Raw genomic sequence first — 17,508 nt, 5'->3', positions numbered from 1 at the left:
ATATTCAATTTGATAATCTCTAAACTACCTCCAGATGCCAAAATTCTGTGATTCCATGGACTCCTGGAAAGTCTCAGAGAGATGGGGGAAGGGGAAAGCAACTTGTCACATAATATTAATGAACAGAATTTATTTTTTTCTTCCAAAGTCAAATTTTCCATTTGACCCATGGATGGAGAGGGAAAAGTATGGTAAGACTAAGTCTCTTGCTTCAATATCACAGTCTTTCTATAGTGTCATCAAAGATTATATTGAGAAGACATACTACTTTATACTAAGTGTACTTCATATGCCACATTTCAGAGATTTGATTCTTATTGAACTAACAAAATGTCATCAATAACCATGCTTTCCTGTGGAAGATAAATTAGGTTTATCAAATGTAACTTCGGAGAACAGAGCTAGGTTCAATGGACAGAAGTTACAGAGAGGGGAATTTTGGCTTAACATAAAGGATTTCCTTATTATTGCACCTCTCCAACAATGAAATGAGATGGCTTCAATCAATCAGCAAAAATTTATTAAACATATACTATACACTGGGAATATAAAGACAAAAATGAATCAGTTCCTGCCCTCAAGGAGCTTACATTCTATTTAGGGGAATATCATATGTACATAAGCCTTTATGTATATGCAAAAAAAGCAAAACAAATCTGTGATTGGGGGGGATATATGGGGAGGAAACACCAGTAGCTCAGGGGAATCTTCACAATTGAATATTCATAGCATTTTATTTTTATGCCATGAATAGAAAAATTTGTAGCCCTAATATGGCTTTCAGCCAAATATTATGCCTATTGGTTTGGACTATAGAATATGTAATGAGAGACCACCACGACCTGGTGACAGGGTACCCTTGTTGCAGAAATAGTACATAGTAGTGATAAAAGATAACCTTTTGAAGTCTGAGTTAAAAAAGCTAACAAATAATCTGACAGCATGTCAAAATTACCATAATCACTATGATGACTTTTTTTTTTAAAGCTTTTGAGGATGACACACTAGCTTTCTAGCCAGATGACTCGTGTTCAAATCCTGGCTCAGATACTTACTACTGATGTGACCTCAGAAAGGTGAGTTCCCCTTTCTGGACTTCATGAGGGGACTGGGTTATTGATATCTCTCTATGGTTCCTTTCAGTTCTAAATCTAATGGTGATAGTCTAAGAAAAACAATAAGAATCCAGTCTGGTAAAATAAACCTCAATAAATTAATCATTTCTAATTCCTGTTTAATTGATAAAAATAGTAACAAGTGACCACTCTTTAATAGAAACAGACACAAAATATAATTCTATTTTTGTCAAGGGAGTATTGTTCTCCTGGGAAGAATATCTACAAATGTTAGATGACAAAAAAAATCTCTGGAAATTTTCTTTTCTTGTCTTGTTCACTCCACTAAGTTATAAAGGACAAACAATAAATGAGATAACACTGAGTAGAAGCATGTAAACTACAGAGAGCTCAGTCCTTTCTACTTCCCTTAAAAAGAATGAAGATATTTTAAAATTTATGTCTATTCTATGTATTTCTTCCATTTTCTTTTTTCAAGGCTTGTCATCTTCCCGGAGTATATCAATGGAAGACAGGAGTTGATGAAATGTGGGGCGTTTTTCTGCAAGCTAAAGGAAAAGAAAAGTCATTGTTTGGGGTGATTGATCTTCCACCAAATTATCAGCAAAAGTAAGTATCTACCCTATGGAATGGGAGACTTTGCTGAAATATGTCAGATTTTTCAGATTAGGTATAAAAATATGCCTCCCAATTTTGGGCTCTCCATTCATGTCCCTACATTATCACATGCCCAAGGACTGCTACTATTCCTTTTTACAGGAGATGGGTCTAGCTCTTGCCTCTCTTCTCTGCCTTTCTCCCTGTTTCCCCCTTGCCTACTGTCGTCCTTATACAATTCAGCACTAGCAATCTGAAATTCCTATCCTCCTCTCTTCTCTCCTTTCACTGTATTTCTTTCCCTCCTTCCACTCCTTTCCATCCATCTATATCCCTGTGTTGATCCTTGCTGCTGTCATCTACAAAGTCATCTGTCCTTTACTAGGTCACTCTCCTTTCTTAATTCAGTACCAGCCTCACAGTCTTCCTCTCTGCCCTGGACCTTGCCATGATTCTTGGGGACTAATATTCACTCTGATGCCACTTTAAATACACTCTCATTCCAGTTGTTCAACCTCCTTAGTGTCTGTGACCACTATCTTCACTCTACTTCAGCCATTCAGAGATGGTCACTCAAAGCAATTCTACTTCTGTGATCTGGAATTCTGAAATTCCCCTTTCTGGTCATATCTCTCCCTCTGCCTCACTCTTCCTATTATTCTTTGTCCTTACCGTGGTCTCTAGTCCCTTCATTCGTCCCTGTTTCCCCACCCTAGCCTCACTTTACTCAGTACTGATTCTCTAGTTAACCAGTTTAATTGTGCTCTCTCCTCCACTCTTAAATCTTACCTTCTTCTCCTTACTCCTTACTCCTGCCCCCTCAGGTTCCTGCCTCTCCTAATCGAACTCTCGAGCTACCAAACACTGCTAGGGGAAGTCATAACTCTGTGCCAAGATCACTATAAGTGATCTTCCCTGCTCCTGAAACTCTCCCCCTCCTCCTCTTTGCCTCTTAGATTCTCTTGCTTCCTTCAAGTCTTAGCTAAAAATCCCGCCTTCTTCAAGAAACTTTAAGGTTCCCCTGAATGCTGCTCTCTTCCCTCTGTTGATTATCTCCAATTTGTCCTGTATTTATCTTTGTATACATAGTTGTTTGCATGTTGTCGCTCTCATCTGTTATCTCTTCCATCAGACTGTGAGCTCCTTGAGAGCAGAGGCTGTTTTTTTGCGTTTCTTTGTATCCCTAACACTTAGCACATAAGACACACTTAATAAATTCCAGTTGACTAACAACCTTCACTAATACACATTAATTGAGGAAAGAGGAGATTTGTATCTCCTTAGGAAGTGTGATAGCAGGTCAGTCAGTAAATAATAGAATTATTAATGTCAATCTCAATCTCCCAGCACCTCTCTCTGTTTCTGTCTCTCTCTCTGTCTCTCTGTATCTCTGTCTTTCTCTTTTTCTTTCTCCTTCCCTACCTCCTTGCTTTACTGCAATATCAAAAGTTATCCATCCTGAGCTCCCTTAACTCCCTTCTTTCATACCATAAATCCAATTCACGTGCAAGTCAAGACATCACCCTCACAATGTCATGGGTCCCATGTATACCCTTGAAAGGTGAAGTGAGTTAGTAGAAACCTCTGAAATCAGAAAAGCTGAATTTCAGACTTGAAACCTTCATTTATTAGCTGTGTGACCTTGGGCCAACTATAGCCTAAGCCTCAATTTCCTTATTTATACAAATGGGTGAAATAATACTTTTACCACCTACCTTAGCATTTGCTTTTTTCTTTTTAATCATAAATTGAATAATCATCAATAAACACAAATGGTTCAACACAAATAAAGTATAAACAGGAATTTCATTTGAAACCTTGAACTTCTCTCTTCCACCTTGTTTGTTTGTTTGTTTTGGAGGCATTGGGGTTAAGTGACTTGCCCAGGGTCATGCAGTTTTGTATATATGTGTGTGTGTGTGTGTGTATATCTATATATCTATATATAGATATACACACACACACATACACACACAAATTTGAACTCAGGTCGTCTTGACTCTAGGGCCGGTGCTCCATCCATTGCACAATCTAGCTGCCCTTCGAGTTTTTTTTTTTAAGGGTACTTTAAATTTAACAAAGTAGTTCTTTTCTATTCTGAATTTTTGTTTTCTTCTTTTTTTTAATGTTTTATTAAGGATCTTACTTCCTTTTTTTTTCCTTTTTGTCACTACCCCCTAACTCATCCCCTTCCCCAACCCTAATAAAAGCCCTCCCTTACATCAAGTAAGTACATATAAATAAGCAAATGCAATAGCATGTTGGCCATATCTAAAAATGTATGCTTCATTCTGTGCTCAGGGTTGTTTTTGAGGAAAGCACTTTGTAAACTATAAAATTTCATATGAATGTAAGCTATTATAATGATAGCACAGAGCTTTCCAGGTGGAGGAGGTATCTGCAGGAACTGTATTTCAGGCTCTCAAGCCTTCTCCTGCCTGCCAGTGACCTCTGTCTCTGGCTCTAATCTATGAATCCGAATGGAATATTTCCCTTCCTGTCCTTGATTTGGCAGCCTGACTCTGCTGCCTTGTGCTCCCCTCCCAGCTTCCTTTGCTGTGACCTGCTTCACTCCAGATCCACATTTCTAGATTTCACACCTCAATCTTGTAGGGAATTTGATCTTGGACCATCTTTTAAGCATTCAGCAGCTCTTCCTTAGTGACTCAGCAGGAAAGTGTGTGTGGCGGGAGCCTCCTGGCATCATTTTTATCTTTAAGCAAATTTTACGCAGCCCTCTTTCATGAAGGCTTTCTCAACTCATTTTAGGACCCCCGAGTGTCCTCTTATTACTTCCCATTCAATATGTTCAAATCTTATCGTGTCACTGCTAAACCAAGTCCCTCTCCTAACCCCTCTATTCCTGTCAAAAGCACCACCTTGGGGCAGCTAGGTGGTGCAGTGGATAGAGCACGGGCCCTGAAGTCAGGAGCACCTGAGTTCAAATCTGGCCTCAGACCAAACACTGGACACTTACTAGCTGTGAGCTGTGTGACCCTGGGCAAGTTACTTAACCCCAATTGCCTAAAAAACTAAAAAAAAAAAAAAAGCATCACCTTGTATCTAGTCATCTAGACCCTAACCCTTGGTGTCATTCACCACTTTCTGGACACATTTATATAGGTAAATATACGTGTATGTTAAGTATATGTGTGTGTGTGTGTGTGTGTGTGCGCGCAGGCAGGAATATGTGGTAAATGTTTAACAACCAGCTCTTTGGAGGGAAAATATAAAGATAACACACTTTTACATTTGAACTGCATCATTAACAATTTCTTAAGTCTAGACAGCCAACAAAACAATTCGCCAAATTTCCTAGTGTAAATGCTCACATTGAAAATTTAACAATTAGTTAATTCTCTGTTCAAGCTGGCTTCACACATCTTTATATTTATATATACAACGCACATTTTAAGTATGTGTTTGTGTGTGTGTATATATATGTGTGTATATATATATACTATCTTTCTGTCATCTACCATTTTTATATATGATGGCAGCTAAGTGACACAGTAAATAGAATGCTGGATTTTAAGTCAGGGAAGCCTCAGTTCGAATGCTACGTTGGACATTTGCTAGTTGGGTGTCCCTGGAGAAGACCCTTAACTTATTACAGCCTCAGTTTCTTCACCTGTAAAATAGGGATAAAAGCACTCATACCTCATAGGTACCTCATAGGGTTACCGTGAGGATCAAATGAGATAACATAAGAAAAACACTTTGCAAACCTTAAAGTGCTACATAAATTCTAGATCTATCATCTATCTGTATGTATATATTGTATATATGTACATATATCAATAAATAATATGTATATATTGATATATATACCAACATGTACATATATACATACACATAAGAATATGTAAAGAATATGTATATTTATATATGTTTATGTGTGTGAGAATATATACATTTATTATTATTTATTATTCATTACATATATGTGTGTAAATATATATTTATATTATATATTATATGTGTGTAAATATACATATGTGTGTGTGAATATATATTTGTGTGTAACATATATATTTATGTGTGTGTAAATAAATATATATTTATGTGTGTGTGAATAAATATATATAAAATTTATGTGTGTGTAAATAACTATATATATGCACACTTATATCCGTGTGTGTGTGTGTGTGCGCGCGTATGTGTGTGTTTAGCTAAGTATTTCTAATCTGAAGTTTAAAACTGCACTAAGATTTTTGGGACACTTTGTATTTACAGTCACAAAGTACTTTCAATTCCTCCTTCATAAAGTTTCCTGTAGCAACCCTTTCTTTCTGTTTCCAATGAGACTGCCTGAAGCTAGGTATAGAGAGAGTTGAAAGAGACATTGAGGCAATATTTTAATACAACATCATCATTTTACATATGAGAAAACAGGCTTGGTGACAGTGAGCCTCAGTGACTTGCCCCAGATTACATATGCTGTATATGACATAGACAGGATATAAACTCTGGTTCTCTGATTTCAAATCCAGCCTTTTTTCCCACTGTACCATGTTTTAAATCTTAAGACCTGGATTACTGCAAAAGCCTTTTAAATGGTCTCCCTGCCTAGTGCTTCTCCCATCCTCTGATCCACCCTACATTCAGATGTCAAATTGCTCTTTCATCATGGAGCATTCTCAAAAACCTCCAGTCACTCCAATTTGTGCCCCAAATTCCCTACCTTGGATTTTAAAGTCCTCCAAAAACTTGTCCAAACTTGCTTTTCAATCTTGTCTCTTACTTATGCCCTAGCAAAAAACTCTTTCCTTCAGCACTAGTTCACTCTGCTACCTCTGTATATGCTATGATCATTCTAGCCTTTGAACCTTTGCTAATACTACCTTCTCTTTTGGAATTCCTTTCTATCCACCTTTGTCTATCCATAATGCAAATTTATGAATAGATGGATATATGAATATCCAGCTAGTTGGTGCAATGGATAGAGTGCCAGCCTGGAGTCAGGAAGACCCAAGTTCAAATCTGGCCTTAGATGCTTATTACCTGTGTAACCCTGAGGCAACTCACTTAACCCTGTTTGCCTCACTTTCCTCATCTGCAAAATGAACTGGAGAAGGAAATAACAAACCACTCCAGTATCTCTGCCAAGAAAACCTCAAATGGGGTCATGAAGAGCCATCCATAACTGAAATGACTAACCAGCAATAAAAATTAATAAATGAATGGGAAGCCTTATCTGCCACTCCATTGCACTCACCACCCCATAAATGCACTCCTTTGCATACAGTTAGTTAATCTTATCTGTTCCTATAATTATTTGATATTTTATTATTTTTTTTTAGTTTGCTGGGAGTATGGAGTTGTTTTCTAAATGTTATTAGTCTCCATAAATTCTATGAGGGAAGATAGCATGACAATATTCTCCTTCCCTTGTTTGGTTGGTACAGTGTCAAATATTGTCACTTCATTACTTCTTTTGGATACTGGTCAACAGAAAGAGTTTCTGAAAAGCCAAGTGAATAGAGGGCTCACCTTGGAGCTAGGGAGGAACTAGGTGAGTTCAAATGCCACTTTTGATACAAATTGGTTGTATAACCTTGGGTAAGTAAACATCAAACCTTTCAGTGCTAGGACCAAGCCAATTAATCTTTCGGTGATCTAGACCTGTATATTGGAGTAAAACTCAAATAGAAATGGGGCAATAATCTGGGCTGTATATTGACATGGTTTTAAAATACAATGTTATCTATGTTTTATTGTGTTTTTATTTACTTTGCTAAATATTTCCCAATTATATTTTAATCTGGGTGGGGGCTCTCTGGAGTGTCCAGACACCTCTGACTTAGGCAACTCCCTAGGACTATACATCGCAGAGAAGGTGCCAACATGAATTGGGGGAAGGGATGGTTTCCTCATCTGAGCGTTTCCCATGCCAATAAAATGACAGGTTTAGTGCCCATCCCTCCCTCTCTCTCAACTCAAATATTCAAACCAATCTGTGATTTCATTGATGTGGACCTTCTATTCAGTGGTGCAGATTGCAACCCAACCATGCCTGCCCATCACGCTCCCCTGCCGCTTCCTCTACGTGCCAAGTTGCCTTCTTGACATTGTCTTGATGACCAATGGACAACAGCCAGACTACCTGCCCATCATGATGGTAACAGCTTACTATCCCAATCATATTGTGAATCTACTGTATACACTGAATCGAATGCCAGATTTGGAGTCAGAAAAACCTGAGTTCAAATCCTTTCTCATATATCTTACTTAGCTATAGGACCCTGGGCAAGTCATCTAACCTCTATCAGGCTTAGTTCCTTCACCTGTAAAATGAAAATAATACTAGCTCCTAATGCACAGAATTACTAGGAGGATCAAATAAGATAACATAAGTAAAATGCTTTGTCAACCTTAAAGTGCTACATAAATGCTACATATTGTCATTATAGCTTGCCTCATGCCAGCAGCTGTACATTATTTGGTAGATGTTGTCTGAAGCTAGCTGTGGCCGATATAGCCGATATCCTTGGGAAACCTTTGTCACCACCTCCCTGTTATCATAGAGTTCATAAGGCTGTTTTCCCAAACTGAACACCTCCCACATCAGGATTCCTACAAAGAAGCAAGAGAAAACATATGGTTAAAAAAACAACAATAACAGAAAATGCCAGAGGACAGAGGATTTGTCTAATGAGCTTCTAGTAAAAATAAGTGAATACAATAGATGACTCTCTCCTAGAGGTAGCAATAAACCAAAATGCTATCCATTAGGCATTGCCTCCAAGACAGAACAGATTAGAGGAAGAGTATTTTCACATACTTAGGGCTAGAAGAGAACTTAGAGTCATCTAGAACTATACTCAAGTCTTATAAATAAGGAAACTGAGACCGTCTTTCCCAAGGTCACACGATATATGACAGAGCCAGGAATCGGAACTATACCATCTGATTTCAAATCCAGTACTCTTTGTGCTATACTACATTGTCTCAAAGCACAGTTAAATTATATTTATAAATGTAGTGTCAATCCCAAAACTCATTGATATGAAATTCTCTCCTCATTGGTGGAGATGAATGCAGGTATGGATTGGAGAGGCTTCACACATGTTTGTGACAATTTCCCTCTTTTTTTTTTCTTTAATTGTTTGCAAATGACTAAAAATACAACATGGGCAGCTAGGTGGTGCAGTGGATAGAGCATCAGACCTGGAGTCAGGAAGACCTGAGTTCAAATGTGACATCAGATACTTACTAGCTATGTGACCCTGGGCAAGTCACCTAAACCTGTTTACTTTAGTTTCCTCATCTGTAAAATAAGCTGGAGAAGAAAATGGCAAACTACTTCAGTATCTTTGCCAAGAAAACCCCAAATGGGGTCATGAAGAGTTGGACACAAACAAAAATGACAAAAACATAAAAATAAAGCACGGTGTAGTTGACTAGGGCCATGGTGCCTTGGAATTAGAAATACTTGGCTGATTCAAGTACTGCCTCTGACACATACTGGCTGTAGGAGCACAGCCACTCCATGCCCCCAGGAAACTCTCCAAGATCATAAGATACACCTAGGAAACTCCTCACATGGATAAAACCACAAGAATAGATTAAAACAATGACATCAATAAGGAAAATCATAAGTAGTAAGCTCCCAACACCAACAATCTTAGAGCTGATCTTCACTAATGATGTATAATGACATTTCTATAGGGCTTCTTTAGGATAATGAATTAAAATGTAATTTTTTATTAAAAAATGGGACTGAAGCTAGACATGGGTCAAGGTTTGTTCTTTCACATACTTCTTATCTATCCCTGGGATACCAAAACAATTGATCAATTCAATTCAGGGAGGAAGAGATCTCCTAAACTTATTTAACTGTTACCTCTAAATAGACAATTTGGCTTTTATGTAGCCATATTCTTAATGTCAAAATTATAATTAAAAAAAAACATTTTCTGAACCCTTTTGTTAGAAAGCTGTCTGCATCTCTTTCATGTAGGAAGAGACCAACAGTATGTATATCACTCAGCATGATATTGCCATTAAATACACTACAAAGAATGTCTCCCCATCTATGGTAACCTCTTACTTGTTACTGCTTGTCATTTAGGGCATTTATTTTAATTTTGCAAATGTCTAAGTGCCTCACTGAAGTCAGCTTCTAGGCTAACTATGCTGCCCTGGATGACAGCGTCTTACCGAAGGCCCATACGTCTGACTTGCTGCTATATTTGGAGTAATGAAAGACCTCTGGTGCCGACCACTTGATTGGGAACTTTGTTCCTATTGAGCTGACATATTGATCATCAAGAACATATCTGGAAGAGACAAAAGAGATTGTGAAACTTGGGTCAGTACCCACGGATGAGACCCTTAGTGCCTCTTGCTTTAATTCAGCTAAAGAACTCAAATCACTAAATATGTGCTAAAGATTTTCTAGCAGCATGTCTAAGCATACAAATTACAGCTAGGGTAAAGACCTATGGAGTTCTCTGGAGATTCAGTCTAATGTCCCTTCATTCCTGAGCTCTTACTGAATTTCTACATGTAAACTTAGCTAGAGGCCATTTGTGGGTTTTAAGTTTGACAAAAGTACATTTTTATGTTTTTAGGTTATCAGGCTAAATGATTAATTTTGCATATACAATGTCCAAGAATAACAACAAATAACAATTATTGCTAAGACCCAACTGCTAAGAAGAATAACAATTATTGCTAAGACCCAATTGCTAAGAAGACCTCACATGGTAGAAGGCTTCAGTGAATAATAATTTGAGTTAAATAAAGAGTAAAAAGCACTAAACCCATTTAAGATATTGCTAAGGGATTGGTTAAAATAATGTTCTTCCACAGGAAAAAAAAAATGGCTTAAAGAGGGAAATAAATCACTATGGGATCTGAAATTGTTAACTTATAATGTAGGAGAAACATGGCAATCAGAAACTTGTTATAGGGTTTTATTCTAATTATAAATATTAGAAGCAGCTGATTTGGCCAACTCTACAGGAAAGAATTTTTTAAAAGAATTTTAAAAGCCTGCAAATCCAAAGTTCTAGATTGGCATTTTTCTTCATGGAAAAAAAAAAAAGACAAGTGGTTTTTATTTTTCCCCACTCCTCAGTCTATAGTCCTGAATTTATTTGGTTTAATTGTAGAAAGAGTTACAGAAGTTTTGGGGCTATAAATCAGAAGAACTGGTTTCTAATTTTGACTCTATCACTTATCGAGTGATAGAGTTAAAACCAGATATAGCAAGTCATTTAACCTCTCTGTTTCAATTTCCTTATCCGTAAAATGAAATCATCTCTACCATCAGGCTTTAAAATTCTAGGAATCAAAGTCTTAAATTCCTCAAAAGTATCACCTTTAGAGAATGAGGTGGGGCAGTGCTGCAAAAAAGCTCACTGGAATAGTTTAAGAAGGCTTTTAGATCCCATCTTGACTAGTGTACCCCAAACTTTTTCGAGAAAGCTTTTGTTATTTGGTATAGTTACACTAGAGGAGAAAGGGCCATTTTGCAGAGATTCTAGGCCCCAGTGATACAGCATTCGGTCATCCTTTGGGAAGGAGTAGAAGGAAGAAAAGGGACAACAATTATCATATCCTTCAACTCAAGGATGAGTTCAAGAACATGTTCTCAGACAGAGACAGAATAATCCTTGTCAGGTCCACCGCCCAGAGTTAAGTAAGGTGGCAAAGATGGCCACACTGGATGCAGGTTACCATGGCATGGAACCAGAGAGGACTTTCAGGTATGGGCACAGGAGGACTACAGCCTATACTGACACCATGGAGCAAAGTTATAGTTGCTCTGCCCTGATTGCTCTTCTGGCCCCACATACAGAGAAAGCTTGGTGTTGTGGCATCATCACAGAGGATTGTTGGCTGCCAGCAAATGTGAGAGCAGGTATCATTGGTGCTTTGTGATGAAATGAGAGTAATACTGCCACATAGATACTTCCCTGTCTCCAGACTAACAGGTTGCTTTCTTCTCTGCTCTGGAGTAAGAGTCTCCAGGTAATTCAGAGAAGGGGAGGAGAAAAAACAAAAGCAGGCATCTGGCTGGCATATAGGCTCATAGAAACAAATTCAGAGCTGAAAGGGACCTCAGAGATTATCTTTTCCCTTCATTTCGTAAATAAGGAAACAGAAGCCCAGAAAAGTTAAGTGACTTGCCCACAGTGAAACCGGGCAGCAGGCAAGTCAGGATCTGAACCCAAATCTTCTAACTTCAAATTTAGTACTCTTGCCACTATATCAAAAGGATCGTAGGCTAAACTGATTGTGGATGCAAACCAAGAGCTTATTTATTCCCAAGTAACAAATCAAAAGTTATGAACAAAGAGGAGTTATTACATAACTCATGCTGCTCAGTAAATATCTCCAAATGCTGAATTTAATGAAAGGCTTTTAAAAATAGATTCACATTTGCCTGAGATGGTTTAGGAGACAGCTCTGTGAGTTGGAGCGCATCGTTTCAGAAGTTAATGTGAACTCTGCATTCCTCCTTTTTATCACATCTTTTTTAAGGCAAAGAGCAGACATTCAACCCAACTGTACTTTGTCCAATTTAGGAGTATTACAGTCAAATGAAATCAAAACCCCACACCCACTAATTGTTCTTTTACACATTAACTCACTGATGTGGCACATATCTCTCTTTCGTGCAAAAGAATGTGAACATTCACTCTGTAGTTTAAACAGTGTGCTAGGGCTGGGAACCAGAGTGATGAAAGACAACACAGGAAATCCAGTGCTAGGACAAATATTCTCAACATAATATCTACTGCTATTTTAAAGGGGAAGAGAGAGGAAGGCTGTTTTTAAATCACTCAGTGTTAACCCTGATGTGGCAGCAGGAATGTTGAACAATGGTATCTTACTTAGTAAGGCACCATTAACACCCTTGTTACTATTACAAAAATTTCTATGGAATGAAAAGGAAATTTTCCTCAATCTTATCTAGAGTGAGAACCAGGCCTGCTGTTTTTTTAAAAACATGTATGCAGAGTTTGGAGGGAAGTCAGAGATTTCTACTGCAGGGGTTCTTAGCCTTGGATCTAAGCTCCCATGGATGGGTTCCAGGGGGTCCATGAAGTTGGGGGAAAAAATACATCTTTATTTTCACCAATCTCTAGCTGAAATTCATCATTTCTTTCAATTATGATTTAACGAAAGGCATTGACAACTTTGAACAAATATCACTACTAATAATAAGATATTAGTATTTCTTTTCCAATTAAATATTAAATAGATTAAATTTTGTAAGGTACAGCTTTGGAATAGAATTTCCATCACTAAGTGGGACTTCTAAGTTGAACATTTTGAAGCAGTCAGAGCTAAATGTCTGGTAGTATGCAAGGATCTAACCCAGGCTGCATACAGTAGACAGTAATGCAGTTATTGTGGGGGGTTGGGGAGGTTGGGACCTGAGCAACGACTCTCTTAATTATTAAATTAAAAATTAACCAGAGGAATGGAAACCTCATGAGAAAAGTAATGATCCTGGATTCAAACCAGTGGAGCCAAGACATACACATTACTGGAGACAATACAGAGAAGGAATATAAATAAAAGATGATACATTTATTTTTCGCTACATGAGCAGGGCATAATTATTTCAATCTTTTCTTTTAATCAAGAAGTAACTGTTTTGCACAGAATTCCAATTATTAATGAAATTTCTTCAGATGATCAGCCAATTTTTACGAGACTTTTATTATTTTCTTAGAATTTTGGAGCAGAAAGGAATTTTCGAGATAAAAGGATCACAGGATTATAGATCTAAGATGGGAAAGGGCCTCTGACACCATCTTGTTCATTGCTCTCATTTTTTTTTTTTTGTTTTGGAGGGAAGCGGGTTAAGTGACTTGCCCGAGGACACATAGCTAGTAAGTGTCTGAGACCAGATTTGAACTCAGGTCCTCAGGGCCAGTGCTCCATCCACTGCGCCACCTAGCGGCCCCTATTGCTCATTTTTCAGATGAGGAAACTGACTCCTAAAAAAAGTCATGATTTATTCAAAGTTAGGAACAGAAGAAGGAGTACAACCCTGGACAAAGCTTCCTGACTACCAGTCCAGAACTCTTTGAACCACATAGTTTGTGATTATGTCACTATTTAGAAAAACATTTATGCAAATACCACTTCCCTGTATTCATTTAGGATCTGCCTTACCTGGTCATTCCAAAGTCAGATACTTTCACTGAAAGGTCACTGTCAACCAAACAGTTCCTAGCAGCCTTTATGAGAGGGAAAAAATAGAAAATTTACCAAATGGTCAGAAGTGAGCAAAGAAATACCAGGTCATTTGTCTTTGTTTCTCTGTAATTGTTGAATGGCAAAGTACTATATGAATATATATATATACATATATATACACAAATTCTACCTGCTGTTTACAGACCCTTAATTAAGGACCTAGGTTATATTGACCAGAAACCCAGTTAGATCCAAAGATTGATGCAGGGAGTTTTCTCACAATTTATACATCTGAAGCAACCCAAATGTCTTATCTGAAAACTGACTTGTACTGGTCAATCAGTTATTATTTCCAGGTTCCTTTAATTGAATATAGACACCTGGGGGCAGTGGGACACATCTTTTTTTTTTTCTGATTTCAGGGAATTGTACCTGTTCACTCTTCCTCTCCCAACTTGGGAAATCCCTAATCTTTCCTACAGTTAGAAATCAGAATACTCAATTATACATCCTGGTTTATACCTTGTTAATTGTTTTATTTTAGTTAATTGGTTTAATTTGATTGTCTTTAATACCTAAAAATCTGTTTCATTCTGTATTCAAGGTCTTTGGACTGACTAGGGAGTCCATTGAGCCATTTATCATAGCTGTTTTGCTAATAAATCATATAGCTCAGATTGTTTCCTCAGTTATTATCCACCACATATGAGCCTCAGCGGATGATTAGCCCATGGTCACATGTTACTAAATAACAGAAATAGGATTGGAACTTACTGTCTCTAGCCACTAGACAACATTGTCCAGATCTTTATAGCTTCCAAAGTCCTTTCACATCTGTCACCACCTTTGGTCCTGACAATAACTCTGTTGTGAAATTTTCAGGGCCAATATGAGTAGTCTTTTTTTTTTTTAAAACAGATGAGGAAACTGAACTTCAAGGAAATTAAGTGATTTTCCCATAGTCACACAGCTAACAAATATTAGAAATGAGATGATGGTGATAATGACGATGACCATGATAATGATTATCATTATTGTCACATGTGTGCATGAAGGTGGAGTTGGGGTGATGGTGTACCCTTGGGGAACATTTTCATTGGTCCTTCTCTTCATCCACGGGAAGGGTCTGTGTGGAAATATCGCTCCTTTTAAGGGGTTAGTCAGTGAGAATGCTCCCTGGCCCACACTCTGTGCACACCTGTGGCTATTATGTATTTCATAACCTGATCCTGTGACCAGAAGAACCAAACGGCTCATGTGTGAGAGCCGCTTCAATGCTTTCAGCCACTAAGAATAATTCATGCACAGTAGGTATGGAAAGAAGAACTCCATGGAAATCTGACAAAGAATATTTCTGCCTTGTAAAGTGCATCCATGTTACTTTAAAGAGGAACACCTCCTTGGTAACCTCAGATACATTTCAAGATTAAATGAGATATTGATTCAAGTAGTGTGTAAACTATGTAGCTTTAGACATCCTCCAAAGAGAGATTTTGATTAAAAAACAAAGAAAGAAAAACCCCCCAAACCTCTGTTCTTTCTTGAAATGGCTTTTTTGTTATCACGGTGCAGTTTCAGAGGAATAATAGCTCACATTTATATAGTGCTTCAAGGTTTGCAATGCATTCTACATATATTATCTCATTTGAACTGAAATGGGAACTACAAATATTTTTATTCTCCATTAAAAACAATTGAGGGAAGGGAAAAGGAAGGGAAAATAGCATCTACTATGTGCCAGGCACTGTGCTAAGAGCTTTGCAAATATTATCTCATTTGATGGGGGAATCTGAAATTCAAAGAAGCCAAAAGACTTGCCCATGGTCACACAGCTATAAAGAGTAGGAATTTGAACCCAAGTCTTTTGACTCTGGGGTAGCTAGATGATGCAGTGGATAGAGTGTCAGGCCTGGAGTGAGGAAGACCTCAGTTTGAATCTTGCCTCAGACACTTACTAGCTGTGTGATCGTGGTCAAGTCACTTAACTCTGTTTGCCTCGTTTTCCTAATCTGTAAAATGAGCTGGAGAAGGAAATGGCAAACCACTCCAGTACCTTTGCCAAGAAAGCCCCCCATGGGGTCAAAAAGAATTGGACACAACTGAACAACAACAACTTTTGACTCTAAATCCACTATTGTTTCTACTTATACCAGGCTGCCTAATCAATAAATGATTAATTAGAGTTAATGATTCTCAATAAAAGCTAAATCAGTAATAATAATTAATAATAACAACAGATAGCTTTTATGTAGCACTTTGAGTTTTGCAAAGCCTTTTATGCATATTATTTCATTAAATTCCAACAACAAATCTGGGAGGTAGGTGCTATTATTATTCCCATTTTACAGATGACGGCTGAGGCTGAGGGAGGTTAAGTGACTTTCCCAAGGTCACACAGCTAGTGTCTGAGGTAAGATTTGACCAAATTCTTTCTTCTAATTAAATTAGACAAAATTCTTTCCTTCCAATCTATTCTTAAAGTCCCCATTCAGATTTTCTTAACCATACCACAGAAGCCTGCTTACCCTGGAAGTTACTTCACCCTGGACTTCTCACAATGGAAGTAATCATCACTCCTGAGTCCCCTTCCTCTGAATGACTGGTTCCTTCTGCAATCTCCAATTTAAGGAAAACTTCCAGACCAGCTACACCTTCATGCTCTCCAGGCTCCACTTTTGGCTCTCCATACTTCCTTTACCATGCCTCTGCCCAAGTATCTCCCTCCCCTTTTATGTGTTGTCTTCCCTAGCAGAGTGTGTCAAGGGTTGGAGCTGTCTTTCTTTCCACTTGTATTTATATTCCTAGCACTTAACACAGGCCCTACTACATAGTAGGTGCTTAATAAAGGCTTGTTGACTTGACTTAACTTATTCATACCAGAGCACAGGTAGACCAAGTGTCTTAGCTCTTTTCCTTCTTCTCAGAAAAAACAGTTTACTTACCAAGTCTCGGTGTATGAACTGGTGGCTCTCTAAGAAGGCCATTGCTTCACAGACGTTATAGCACATTTCCAGAAGCTGGAAGGGCTGCAGTTCTTTCCCATGACATTTCAGATAGCTGAGCAAACAGCCATTGGTGATGTACTCGGTCACTATGTAGATGGGGTACCTCTCAGTGCACACACCATAGAATTTGACTAGCTTGGGGTGGTTGAGTTTCCTGAAACAATTCAATTATTCAAACTTCAGTTTTGAGCTTTTTTTTTTCCCCTTCATTTTACTGGTGTTTTGAAGGCTTACCAAAAGGTAGCTATGTGGTGCAGTGGTTAAAGTACTGGACCTGAAGACCTCAGTTCAAATCCAACCTCTGATACTTACTAGCTATGTGACCCTGTGCAAACCACTGAACCTCTGTCTGACTCAGTTTTTTTCTCTGTAAAATGGGGGTAATAATAACACCTACCTCCCAGGGTTATTGTGAGGATCCAGTGAGATAATATTTGTAAAGCACTTTAAAGTCAATAATGGTATCCACATCCAGAGAAAGAACTATGGAGTCTGAATGCAGATGGAAGCGTACTATTTGCTCTCCTTTTCCTTTGTTGTTTTGTGATATTGCTGCATTCTCAAGGTTTCTCCCATTAGTTCTAATTGTTCTTTACATCATGACTAATGGGAAAATATACTTAATATGAATGTATAAGTGGAGTCTATATCAGATTGCATGCTGT

The 17,508-nt window shown here is 38.0% G+C and overlaps 1 protein-coding gene across 2 annotated transcripts in view; it reads right to left on the bottom strand.

The window, feature by feature from the left end:
* Window positions 1-396: 396 nt before the first annotated feature.
* BMX (BMX non-receptor tyrosine kinase) overlaps window positions 397-17,508 on the bottom strand; it is a 77,483-nt gene continuing 60,371 nt past the window's right edge. For both annotated transcript variants that reach the window (XM_027835364.1, XM_027835365.1), the window contains exons 15-19: window positions 16,781-16,997; window positions 13,815-13,879; window positions 9,837-9,955; window positions 8,092-8,249; window positions 397-1,624 (exon numbers count right to left, since the gene is read on the bottom strand). In XM_027835364.1, the coding sequence (XP_027691165.1) occupies window positions 1,550-1,624; window positions 8,092-8,249; window positions 9,837-9,955; window positions 13,815-13,879; window positions 16,781-16,997 (634 nt within the window). In that variant the 3' untranslated portion in view covers window positions 397-1,549. The remainder of the gene's footprint in view (window positions 1,625-8,091; window positions 8,250-9,836; window positions 9,956-13,814; window positions 13,880-16,780; window positions 16,998-17,508) is intronic.

Source organism: Vombatus ursinus, unplaced genomic scaffold (assembly GCF_900497805.2).
Source record: "Vombatus ursinus unplaced genomic scaffold, bare-nosed wombat genome assembly UNPS02014814.1, whole genome shotgun sequence".
In the NCBI taxonomy this organism is placed as follows: domain Eukaryota; kingdom Metazoa; phylum Chordata; class Mammalia; order Diprotodontia; family Vombatidae; genus Vombatus; species Vombatus ursinus.
This window is presented reverse-complemented; position numbering and strand designations above follow the sequence as displayed.